The following is a 12,794-nucleotide window of genomic DNA, read 5'->3' as shown; positions in this document are numbered from 1 at the left end:
AAAAAAAAAAAAAAAAAAAAAAGTGTTAACACAAAAAGACATTCTAGTTTTGCCCCATATTCAAGATGGGTTTGCCAATTACTAGGTAATTCTGTGTGACCAACATAACACAGCAAAAGCAATGGTATTTCAGTTCTGAGATAAGTTTTGCCTGAGACAGGGTCTGCAGGGTCTGGCTCTGTCGCCTAGGCTGGAGTACAGTGGTACAATTTCAACTCACTGCAACCTCCGTCTCCTGGGTTCCAGTGATTCTCATGCCTCAGCCTCCCAAATAGCTGGTATTACAGGTGCCTGCCATGACACCGGGCTACTTTTTGTATTTTCAGTAGAGACAATGTTTCACCATGTTGGTCAGGTTGGTCTTGAATGCCTGACCTCCCATGATCCACCCACCTCAGCCTCCCAAAGTGCTGGGATTACAGGCGTGAGCCACCACACCCAAACTTCTGAGATAAGTTTTAAAAGTCTATGCCTTCCATCTTGGGCTCTAATTATTTGTTTTGGGAGAAGCTAACTGCCATGCTATGGGGACACTCAGGGAGCTTATAACTGAGTAAGAGAACTGAGATTTCAAGCTAATAAACAGTAAAAAACTGAGGCTTGCCAACAACCATAAAAGTGAGCTTGGAAAAAGAACCTCCAGCCTCAGATGACTGTAGTCCCTGCTGACAGCTCTACTACAACCTCATGAGAGACCCTGAACTAGAGCTACCCAGCGAAGCCACTTCCAGATTCCAGAGGAAATGAGAATAAATGCTTTTAAGATACAAAGTTTTAGAGTAATTCGTTACACAATAGGTAAATTACACTGGAGTATCACAAAACCAACCTAATAAAAAACAAGAGCGAAGAATGATTTAAGAGAAATGTGAAATGCTCCTAAATCAGACAAATTCAAAAGCCTCAGATAAATATATTAAGGCTTCACTGAATTTATTTAATATATAACATCTCAATTTCAAAACGAAATTAAGCTCTACTGTTACCTTACTTTTGTAAGTTCTTGAATACTGTATTTTGAAGTTACGTTTCCTAGAATTTTCCATGGAATAGTGGTTCCTCAAGAAAATTAGAGTGTTTCTGAAAAACGACACTTTGTTCAAATAAATTTGGGAAATATTAAGTTTTAAAGGTATCTTTATAGGTCTCTCCAGTGTCCAACTGTGGAAAGTTTCCAAACTTTCCATAGTTTGCTATATCAAATTGTAATCCTCCCAAACACACGCTACCTTAAGCAAACTTATTTCACCACAGGCACTGTGGCTGACACCTGTAATCCCAGCACTTTGGGAGGCTGAGGTCAGGAGTTTGAGACCAGCCTGACCAACATGGAGAAACCCCGTCTCTACTAAAAATACAAAATTACCATTACCCAGGCATGGTGGTGAATGCCTGTAATCCCAGCTACTGGGAAGGCTGAGGCAGGAGAATCACTTGAACCCAAAAGGCAGAGGTTGAGGTGAGCTGAGATCATACCACTGCACTCCAGCCTGGGTGACAAGAGCAAAACTCATCTCAAAAAACAAAAACAAAAACAAAAATCCTTAAAACCACAGTTCATATGAAGAAAAAAAACATCTGGTGCTTAAGAAATGTATTGGAAGGCCACGCATGATGGCTGAAAACTCATGCCTGTAATCCTAACACTTACAAGGTTCAAGTGATTCATGCCTCCCACGTTCAAGTGATTCTCCTGTTCAGTCTCCCCAATAGCTAGGACTACAGGCACCCACTACCACGCAAGGCTAATTTTTGTATTTTCAGTAGAGATGGGGCTTCGCCACGTTGGCCACACTGGTCTCAAACTCCTGACCTGAGGTGACTGTCTGCCTCGGCCTCCCAAAGGGCTGAGATTACAGACCTAAGACACTGTGCCTAGCCTACTTTTTAATCCCTTTAATAACCTTAATTTCAAAATAAAATAATGTACAAGCCACATACTTCCAAGTTAGTACTTAAGTGAAATTTCCTTGAAATATCTAAATGATATACCACAACACTGTTTAGAACTATCAAAGAATTATCACGAAGCAAAAATAAGGCTAATTTTAATTTTTTGTTTTGTACTTGATTAATACCATGACTCTTTGAAACACGGCCAGTGGAAATTCTTCAAGTATTAGGAAATTAAAAATTTGTGTCAAACAATGATTATGTTAAGTCTCAAATATATATCAAGCACAGCAATAACAGTAAATACATACACTAAATTTAATTATATATTTTTTGCCAGGCGCAGTGGCTCACTCCTGCAATCTCAGCACTTTGGGAGACCGAGCTGGATGGATCACGAGGTGAGGAGATTGAGACCATCCTGGCCAACATGCTGAAACCCTGCCTCTACTAAAAATACAAAAATTAGCTGAGTGTGGTGGTACATGCCTGTAATCCCATCTACTCAGGAGGCGGAGGCAGGAGAATCACTTTAACCCGGGAGGCAGAGGCTGCAGTGAGCCTAGATTGCACTACTGCACTCCAGCCTTGCGACAGAGTGAGACTTTATCTCAAAAAATAAAATAAACAAATTTAATTATATATTTTTAATATAACTTAATACTCTTCAGGTTTTAAAATGTCTCTAAGGAAGCCAGGTGCTGTGGCTCATGCCTGTATTCCTAGCACTTTGTGGGGCGGAGGCGGGCAGATCACCTGGGGTCAGGAGTTCGAGACCAGCCTGACCAACATGGAGAAAACTAGTCTCCACTGAAAATACAAAATTAAGCAGGTGTAGTGGTGGCCACCGGCAATCCCAGCTACTCGGGAGGCTAAGGCAAGAGAATCGCTTGAACTCACGCAGCAGAGGTTGCAGTGAGCCGAGAGCTGAGATCACACCACTGCACTCCAGCCTGGAAAACAAGAATGAAACTCCATCTCAAAAAAAAAAAAAAAACAAAAAAAAAGAAAATAAAAAGGAAAAAAAAAGTATTTCTAAAGAAACTAAAATGGCTTTCTGTTGTCTAATACATCAAAACTCTAACCTGTACTTTGAAAGTCCTACACATGAGGCCGGGCCTGGTGGCTAACGCCTGTAATCCTAGCACTTTGGGAGGCCGAGGTGGGTGGATCACCTGAGGTGAGGAGTTCAAGACCAGCCTGGCCATCACGGAGAAACCCCATCTTTAAAAAAAAAGTAAGTCCTACACATAAATGGTACTCAAATTTTGTCTATCAACCCTCTCAAATCTCTTCTATCAATGCTCTCTTCAGTGTAGCTTTAAACCTTGTGTTTTCTACTAAACTCTAAAAATAAGTCTCCTGACAATACTTGGCACTGTACCTGACACTACTTAATATCTCAGCAATCAAGGCAAAGTTTTACCCTAAAAAACACCATACCTACAGGCCAGAAATTGAGTCATTTTTTTTTTAAGATTCTTTTCTCAGGCCGGGCGCGGTGGCTCACGCCTGTAATCCCAGCACTTTGGGAGGCCGAGGCGGGTGGATCACGAGGTCAAGAGATCGAGACCATCCTGGTCAACATGGTGAAACCCCGTCTCTACTAAAAATACAAAAAATTAGCTGGGCATGGTGGCGCGTGCCTGTAATCCCAGCTACTCGGGAGGCTGAGGCAGGAGAATTGCCTGAACCCAGGAGGCGGAGGTTGCGGTGAGCCGAGATCGCGCCATTGCCCTCCAGCCTGGGTAACAAGAGCGAAACTCCGTCTCAAAAAAAAAAAAAAAAAAAAAAAAAAGATTCTTTTCTCCCTCTAAGGAAATGTTAGCTTATTTTAGTTAATTGTATTTTTAAATTACATTGCCCGAAGTGATATGGTCATGCCTCACTTCCTAAAGAAAATCTGTCTTTGAAAAATTCCCACACTTGAGACAAAAAGCAGGCTGTTCTGGATAGTAAAGAACTCTAAAATATATTTACCAGCAAAAAACTAAACCAAGAAAAATCAAGTCCTTTTTGCCAAATTTCTAATGTTACCACCATAGTCTATGTCCTAATCATCTTGAAATTTAAATCTTATATCTCCTGGTCAACTCACTAATCTCCAAAACTTTCAACTCATTAATCTCCAAGTATTTCACACCCTCAAGAATCTATTGACTGCTTCATATTTACCATTAGATATAAAATCTAAAATCCCCTTCCTAGAATTCAAGGTCCTCCCTTTAAGCAATCCTCTCTTACTACTCTGTACTATGTAAGGAAAGTTTCCCAACCATTCAGTCATAATTTAGGCCTTTTGCCCGAACCATTCTAACCTCCTCCCACTCCTTCATAAAGAATGACTGCCATCTTTCCTGCTTTCTACCAACTGTCTACCTATCCACTAACGTCCAACTCATTATTATACCCCTTCTCTAATCCAGGCCCAGTGGTTTGAGAAAAGCCTGTGCAACAAAGAGAAACCCAGTCTTTACAAAAAAAAAAATAAAAAATAGCCAGGCATGCTGGCATGTGCCTGCAGTCCCAGCTACTTGGGAGACTGAAGCAGGAGGATGGCTGGAACCTGGGAGGTTACGGCTGCAGTAAGTGAGTGAGCTATGATGGTACAACTGCACTCCACCATTCCCAGCCCAAGTGACAGAATAAGATCTTGTCTCAAAAAAAAAAAAAAAAACAAGACTGGACACAGTGGCTCACACCTGTAATCCCAGCACTTTGGGAGGCCAAGGCAGGCGGATCACCTTAAGTCAGGAGTTCAAGACCAGCCTAATGAACATGGAGAAACCCCATCTCTACTAAAAATACTAAAATTAGCTGGGCGTGGTGGCTCATGCCTGTAATCCCAACTACTCAGGAGGTTGAGGCAGGAGAATCGCATGAACCCAGGGGGCAGAGGTTGCAGTGAGCTGAGATTGTGCCACTGTACGCTAGCCCGGGCAACAGAGCGAGACTCCACCTCAAAAAACAACAACAAAATAAAAACCTAATTTCACTTGTTTCTTTTTACTTTTTTAAGGTGGCTACTAAAATTTTTTTAACTATAACTGTGACTCACATTATATTTCAATTAGACGACACTGCTTTATGGTGCAAGTAAATAATTCTAAATATTGTCAGGAGATAAGATTAAGAACACAATGTCTTGAGTCACACTGCCTTGTTTTAAATCTTTCCCAGATGCAAGACTGTGGACGTTAACACTTCTATGCTTCAATGTCCTCAAATTTAAAATTGCAATAACATAGGACTCAGTGAGGACTAAAAGAGGAAAGTTACACATAGCAAGTATGAGGTATTAGCATTACTATTACATATTAACAAAGTAGGTTTGAACCAAATTCCTTCTCATAGGAAAAAAAAAAAAACAAGGTAGGAAAGAGTACACACATAAAAGTCACACTGGCTCAAGTGTTTGTTTTTTTAAGAATTCAAAAATGTAGGGCATTTTGTTGTTCCTGTTAAGTCCAACATTGAAGGAAGTGAGGCTGACAGCTAAGATACAGGCTAAAGAAAATCCAAAAGTTTCACAGCTGTTTTTATGGACAGCTCCCTTTCTCCCCTAAAAAAAGCTAATTTGTAATGGAGCTATTCTCCCAAAGAATACAGTAGCACGAAAATACATAAATGTATGGTACAGCACTGATTTTTTTATTTTGAGGTTAAGTCATATTAAGCTAATAAACATCACAGTCGTTTGCTCAACATAGGCGTATTATAAAACCCTTCAGTTCTTATTGACCTTAACAAAAAAATCTTTACTTGCACTTGGTTATTTGGAAGATACTGGCTAAAACATACTTGAAGCTTTACTAAATTATTTGCCCCTAATAAAAAAATCCAAAGCTGGAGAAAACGTGTAGCTCCTTAATAAGAGAAGACATTGCTCTTAGTAAACTTATATCTGAAAAACCAAATTTAAGGACTTTTCCATCCCTATTAAGTATAGGTAACTCCAAATATCTAGGTCGAATTAACCACAAGTTGGGCTTTTTTCTTCTTCCTTCAGGCAAAAAGCTGTTTCAAGTTTTATTCTTCATATAATACTTTTAATTTTCTTCAGGAGTTAAGCGAAATACTGTATATCTAAGAATATCTTAATAAAATAGCGAAACAGTAGTTCAGACAGAGATGATCCTCAACGCTACAAGAATGTAAGGATATCCAGAACTACTCTGAAAGTCCAGTTAACACCCAAGTGAGGGTGACAGGTCTTCCTTACTCAGACACTGTCGGTTTAACAGGCAGCATTTTCCTACCTTAGCTGCTTTGCAAGTGCCTAATTCCTTCGCTATGGCCGTGAAGAACAGTCTCAACGCCCTTCTCAAGACTCGTTTTTACCTTTTCACCAACTTAACGAAATAGCTTATCTAAGAAGAAAGTGCCCAGAGATGGAGCTTAGGACTGCGCTGTCTTGACGACCTCATGGTCTTCTCCAGCCGCCCCCGGAGTACCTCGGGGATGCAGCCCCAGACGCCACGGTACCTGCTCCAGGACGTAAACACCGCCCTTCTCTCCCCAGCCCGCCAGCAACTTCCTTCTCCCGGCCACGGCTTTGCGGGAGCCCATTGGAAAAGGAATGATACCACATACCCTCGGAAGTAAGACGGGAGAAAGGCTTAAGCAGCTCCGCGAAGCTAAGGTGATTGAGACGAGTGAGCCGCTCGGCTTCGTCGCTGCACAGCGCGGCGACACAGGGGACGAAGGAGTCCGGGATTAGCTCCTGCACTGATTGTACACACTGGGCCATCGCCGCGGCAGAGGCAGCGGCGGCGCCCGCCCTCCGGCCCACCCTGAGAGGTGATCCTGCCGCTGCAGCAGCTACCGCCGCCGCCCGCCGGCCTGGCCCGGCCGGGCGGGGCCCCGAACGCACTGGAGCCTAGAGACGAGTAGAAGGAACAGACGCCGCCGCTTCGGTTTCTGGGACACACACCAATGACCCCCCCTCCCCGTCGCTCCTCAGCGCTCGATCCCCCGTGCTCGCATTCCACCCTGATAGGTGGAGACGCCGACAGTCACCACTTAGTCCTTCGGACGGCAAAACCTTGGTCACTGCCCGACCGGAACCGCCATATTGAGGCCGAACCCCGACCAACCGGCAGTATTACTCCCGACAACCCCCGCGCGCCACCCTCACGTGACTGGGTTAAAGGAGACGGTAGGGGCGAGGGAACAGAGCTAGGCGAGGGAAGTGGAGAGCGACGGAGGCCGGTTGGGAGGCTGGAGCCGGAAGTGCTGTGGCGTAGGCTCACCACCCACTGGGCGGGGCGGGGCTATAAGTGCGGTGGGCGGAGCCGGGGATGGGAGGAGACGCGCAACTCTAGGCGGGGATCTCAGGCTGGCACTTGACAGAGCAGAGCTAAGAGCGACCCGCGAGCGGCAGGCGGGACCTCGAGACGGGTGCTGTCACAGTGATGGAGGCGCACACTCACTTTCCACGCAGGCCTGGCCTATTTCACGTCCCTAAGGCTCTCATCCTGGCTGCTGTGGGCAGCTGATGCTGTTGGTCGCGTGGGTTCCTACGCTCGCCGGCGGAGCGGCGGATTTTGCACCTGCTCCGGGTAGAGGGTGTGGATCTCTTGGAAGTGCCTGGGGTTTCGCGGAAGCGGACTTGGAACAGACCGTGTAACCTTTAAATACAGCCATGCTTTTAGAAGCGGACTGTCACTTTATATGGACTCATCCATTGAACAGAATGTGTGCGTTGTGAGTGCTGCAGTTCACTGGAGTGTAATTGCGCTGCTGCATTTTTGTTGGCCGCAGGGAAAGGGTGTGCCTGCAAATGTCCGCGTTGTTTGTCCACAGCCTCTTCCTTTTTACACTCTGCTAGGATGTTTACTTCCTAGTGGTGGAGGTAGGGGAAGCCAGTATTTATGAACTATGTATAACCGGCTTTCATTCCTAACTTTTCAAATATAGTTTAAGGGGGGAGGGGTCAGTGGTTTGTGCCTTTTAAGTAGAAGTGAATGAAAATAATTTTACTAATGCATCACTCATTTGTTTGAGTTTCTTCTGTATTGCATGCCAAAAATATAAGGCAAGGAAAAATGAATCATTCTATCGTGATTGTATGGTGATTTAATTAAAGGAATCTTCCCCAACTTCAGCGTCTCAAATTTTTCCACTTTTTGACACCCTCAAGTTTTTACTATGGTAATAATTTATGACAAGTAAGATGTATGTCTCTCATGTAAGTTGATAAATGGGAGGTAGGAAAGCACAATAGGACATATTAATGACATGCCTTGGCTACAAATTAACTTATGGGAGTGTCCATCCATCACTTCAGGAGATTTATTTGCCAAAGGTAAGGACGAGCCGGGGAAATAGGCCTATGCCTTTCGAAAATGATTTTAAGGGTTCCAAATTTAAAGAGGATATTGAGAAGCTCCCGGTTTTCATCTAAGATGGGCAATAGGGGAAAATAGTCATTCGTGCCTTTGGCTCAGTGAATCTGCATTTTTTACATAAGATGACATAAAAGGGGCAAAGGAAAAATGTGGGGAATCTGCATTTTACATAAGATAACAGAGACAAAATGGGGTAGGGGAACAATCAGATATGCATTTGTTTCAGGTGAGCTGGGGTGACCACCTCTAAAGATAAGCTATCAATTTGCGTTGCTTGGTGAAGTTTTAGCAGCACGCTAGGAATTTCTTTGTCGGCAAAATATCGGGGAGACATGTAGCTTCTCATCTTGTAGCCATCTTATTTAGCAACCAAAAGGGGGAGACAAATTTGGTGACCCAGTTCCCAACTTGACTTTTCCCTTTGGCTAAATCAGTTTGGGTTTCCAAAATTTAATTTTCTTTTGCAAGCGATAACATGCAAGGTAGGGATCTGGAAATTCATTTCCTTAAAACTATATATGTCTGGAAGTTATTATATCCCTAGGGGTACACATAATCCCTTTTCATTGCTTCTGATTCACTTCATTACCCTTTATGTGAGTATCTCATATAATTGAATGCGTCTCAAGTTATGAGACACATTTTTTGTAACAGGACTCAACATACTATTTAGTACTCAGCTAAAAAGTTTCAAAGGCCAATCATTTTTTATGCTGAGAGTAAAAACAGTGGCTGGACAAGGTGGCTTACACCTGTAATCTCAGCACTTTGGGAGGCCGAGGTGGGAAGATTATGAGATCAAGAAATTGAGACCATCCTGGCCAACGTGGTGAAACCCTGTCTCTATTTAAAAAAAAAAAAAAAGAAAGAAAGAAAGAGGCCGGGCGCAGTGTCTCAAGCCTGTAATCCCAGCACTTTGGGAGGCCGAGGCGGGTGGATCACGAGGTCAAGAGATCGAGACCATCCTGGTCAATATGGTGAAACCCCGTCTCTACCAAAAATACAAAAAATTAGCTGGGCATGGTGGTGCGTGCCTGTAATCCCAGCTACTCAGGAGGCTGAGGCAGGAGAATTGCCTGAACCCAGGAGGCGGAGGTTGCGGTGAGCCGAGATCGCACCATTGCACTCCAGCCTGGGTAACATGAGCGAAATTCCGTCTCAAAAAAAAAAAAAAAAGAAAGAAAGTAAAAACAGCTGTATTAGACTTTTTGAAAAGGACTTACAAGGGTAATTTAGCCAAAATGAATTTTTCTGAGATATAATTCACAAGCCATAAAATTTATCCCTGCAAATAAGTGTACAATTCAGTGGTTTTCAATATATTTTGAAAGTTGTGTAACCATTACTTCTATCTAATTCCAGAACATTTTCATCCCAAAAAGAAGCCTGGTACAGGCTTTTATCATTCTTCACCCTGTCACACCCTCCAATCCCTGGCAATCGCTAATCTACTTTCTGCCTGTGTAGATTTATCTATTCTGGACATTTCACATAAGTGAAGTTACACAATATGTATTCTTTGTGCACATATTACTTGGCAATGTGTTTTCAAGGTTTATCCATGTCGTAACATGAATCAGTACTTCATTCCTTTTTATAACTGAGCCTAAATGGGTTTTTGTCTTATGCATTGACTTTGCAATTTTTTTTTTAAATGTGTAAAGATGAGGGCTCACTATATTGCCCAGGCTGGCCTCAAACTTCTGGGCTCAAGTGATCCTTCTGCCTCAGCCTCCCAAAATACTGGGATTGCAGGTGTAAGCCACCACACCCAGTTTGATTTCACAATCTAACACCACATCCATACACAGTATTTCCAGTGAGTAACTTCACTGTATAAATAAATTTCTTTCATAGTCTATCCTGGTCTCTTCTTTCTTTTGACAAGGTACTGTTTGAACTCAGTATCATCTCCTTTAATGGATTTCCTTAAAAGAGATGATATTGAGGACTAAACTCTGACCTTTTTCCCCTCTTCTCCAAATTCCTGTCTAAAGAGCCTGTGGAGCCACACCCTACAAACCATAAAATGTTATCAGATGGGTTTTTATGTCAATTTATATAACGTGGTTTATTTTCCAACTTGACTCTGGCATAATGTCACATGACAGATAAAGGAAATCAAAGTATTTTACCTCAAAATATATTTCCTCACCATCTTTTGAAATGTCCCTGCAAAGCCATTTTTTTGGTGGAGGGGTAATTGCATCTGTAAAGAATCTCTGTAGCCCTTTCGCTGATGCGAGAGCCTGGTGCGGTGGTGGGAGAGGTATCGGCAGGAGCAGCGCTGCCGCCGGAACCTGGGGCTGACCCGTCTGACTTCCCGTCCGAGCCGAGCCCACTAGAGCCGCAGCCATGTCTGGAGACGAGATGATTTTTGATCCTACCATGAGCAAGAAGAAAAAGAAGAAGAAGAAGCCTTTTATGTTAGATGAGGAAGGGGACACTCAAACAGAGGAAACCCAGCCTTCAGAAACAAAAGAAGTGGAGCCAGAGCCAACTGAGGACAAAGATTTGGAAGCTGATGAAGAGGACAGTAGGAAAAAAGATGCTTCTGATGATCTAGATGACTTGAACTTCTTTAATCAAAAGAAAAAGAAGAAAAAAACTAAAAAGATATTTGATATTGATGAAGCTGAAGAAGGTGTAAAGGATCTTAAGATTGAAAGTGATGTTCAAGAACCAGCTGAACCAGAGGATGACCTTGATATTATGCTTGGCAATAAAAAGAAGAAAAAGAAGAATGTCAAGTTCCCAGATGAGGATGAAATACTAGAGAAAGATGAAGCTCTAGAAGATGAAGACAGCAAAAAAGATGATGGCATCTCATTCAGTAATCAGACAGGCCCTGCTTGGGCAGGCTCAGAAAGAGACTACACATATGAGGAGCTGCTGAATCGAGTGTTCAACATCATGAGGGAAAAGAATCCAGATATGGTTGCAGGGGAGAAAAGGAAATTTGTCATGAAACCTCCACAGGTCGTCCGAGTAGGAACCAAGAAAACTTCTTTTGTCAACTTTACAGATATGTGTAAACTATTACATCGTCAGCCCAAACATCTCCTTGCATTTTTGTTGGCTGAATTGGGTACAAGTGGTTCTATAGATGGTAATAACCAACTTGTAATCAAAGGAAGATTCCAACAGAAACAGATAGAAAATGTCTTAAGAAGATATATCAAGGAATATGTCACTTGTCACACATGCCGATCACCAGACACAATCCTGCAGAAGGACACGCGACTCTATTTCCTACAGTGCGAAACTTGTCATTCTAGATGTTCTGTTGCCAGTATCAAAACCGGCTTCCAGGCTGTCACAGGCAAGCGAGCACAGCTCCGTGCCAAAGCTAACTAATTTGCTAATCGCTGATTTTGCAAAGAGTGTTGTGGAGATGTGGCTGAACAGGTTTGCCATCAGAGTGGATATACCATTGTATTGAAAACAAGATAAAAAGGCTGCCAAGTTCTTTGGCGAGTGGTTGGTCTGAAATCCTTGCAAGACGCTGACGCTCAAGCTGTTGACATACTCGTTGCCTACTTTAACAACAACTGTCAGAGAAACATGATATGGGGTAAGGAGGTGCTTTTTAAAAATTGTTCATAGACTTCTGTAAAATGCAAGATAAATTAAAGTTATTATAACAGTGAAAAAAAAAAAAAAAAGAATCTCTGTAATCCCAGCACTTTAGGAGGCCGAGGAGGATGAATCAACTGAGGTCAGGAGTTGGAGGCCAGGCTAACCAACATGCTGAAACCTCATCTCTACTAAAAATACAAAATCAGTGAGGGGTGGTGGTAAATGCCTGTAATCCCAACTACTTGGGAGGCTGAGGCAGGAGAATCATTTGAACCCAGGAGGCAGAGGTTGCAGTGAGCTGAGATCATGCCATTGCCCCCTACCCTGGGCAAAAAGAGTGAAACTCTGTCTCAAATTAAAAAAAGCAGCTCTATTAACGTAACGATCTTTCCCCCTTCCAGGCCCTCCCAATTCTAAAGAGATTAACTGAGAGTCTAGCCCCTTTTACAGGTCAGAATAGGAAACATTTGCCAACTATCATCTCTAAGGATGGCCACCTAGGAGACTTAATCTACATAATAAGAACCTTGGTGTTTACCATCCCTTTTTTTTTTTTTTTTTTTTTTCTTTTTGAGACAGACTCTCCTGCTGTTGCCCAGGCTGAAATGCAGTGGCACAGTCTCAGCTCACTGCAACCTCTGCCTGCTGAGTTCAAGCAAATCTCCTGCATCAGCCTCCCAAGTAGCTGGGACTACAGGCACACGCCCCCACACCTGGCTAATTTTTACATTTTTACTGGAGACGGGTTTTCACCATGTTGGCCAGGCTGGTCTTGAACTCCTGACCTCATGATCCACCCAACTCAGCCTCCCAAAGTGCTGGGATTACAGGCTGAGCCACTACACCTGGCCCCACTACCCATTATGTTAATCCAGGCACTCCTTTCTGTTGATTCCAAGTCTTAGATAGTAACTTCACTCTTTCAACCAATTGCCAATTAGAAAATCCTTTTTTTTTTTTTTTTTTTTTTTT

General features: G+C 42.9%; 1 protein-coding gene and 1 pseudogene across 8 annotated transcripts in view; one reads left to right on the top strand and one right to left on the bottom strand.

Moving 5' to 3' along the window:
- TRAPPC8 (trafficking protein particle complex 8) overlaps positions 1-7,126 on the bottom strand; it is a 115,286-nt gene extending 108,160 nt beyond the window's left edge. For 6 of the 7 annotated variants that reach the window (XM_032293102.1, XM_032293103.1, XM_032293106.1 and 3 more), the window contains exon 1: positions 6,487-7,126. In XM_032293102.1, the coding sequence (XP_032148993.1) occupies positions 6,487-6,643 (157 nt within the window). In that variant the 5' untranslated portion in view covers positions 6,644-7,126. The remainder of the gene's footprint in view (positions 1-6,486) is intronic. The other variant, XM_032293109.1, reaches the window with a different exon arrangement.
- Positions 7,127-10,459: 3,333 nt separating this feature from the next.
- Positions 10,460-11,908, top strand: LOC116561360 (annotated as a pseudogene). Its single transcript, XR_004273401.1, has one exon. The product of XR_004273401.1 is annotated as a eukaryotic translation initiation factor 2 subunit 2 pseudogene (transcript).
- The last annotated feature ends 886 nt before the right edge of the window (positions 11,909-12,794 follow it).

The sequence above is a fragment of the Sapajus apella genome, unplaced genomic scaffold (assembly GCF_009761245.1).
Source record: "Sapajus apella isolate SASKATOON/1434 unplaced genomic scaffold, GSC_monkey_1.0 scaffold29, whole genome shotgun sequence".
In the NCBI taxonomy this organism is placed as follows: Eukaryota; Metazoa; Chordata; class Mammalia; order Primates; family Cebidae; genus Sapajus; species Sapajus apella.
The sequence above is the reverse complement of the archived record's forward strand: the minus strand, read 5'-3'. Positions and strand labels throughout refer to the sequence as shown.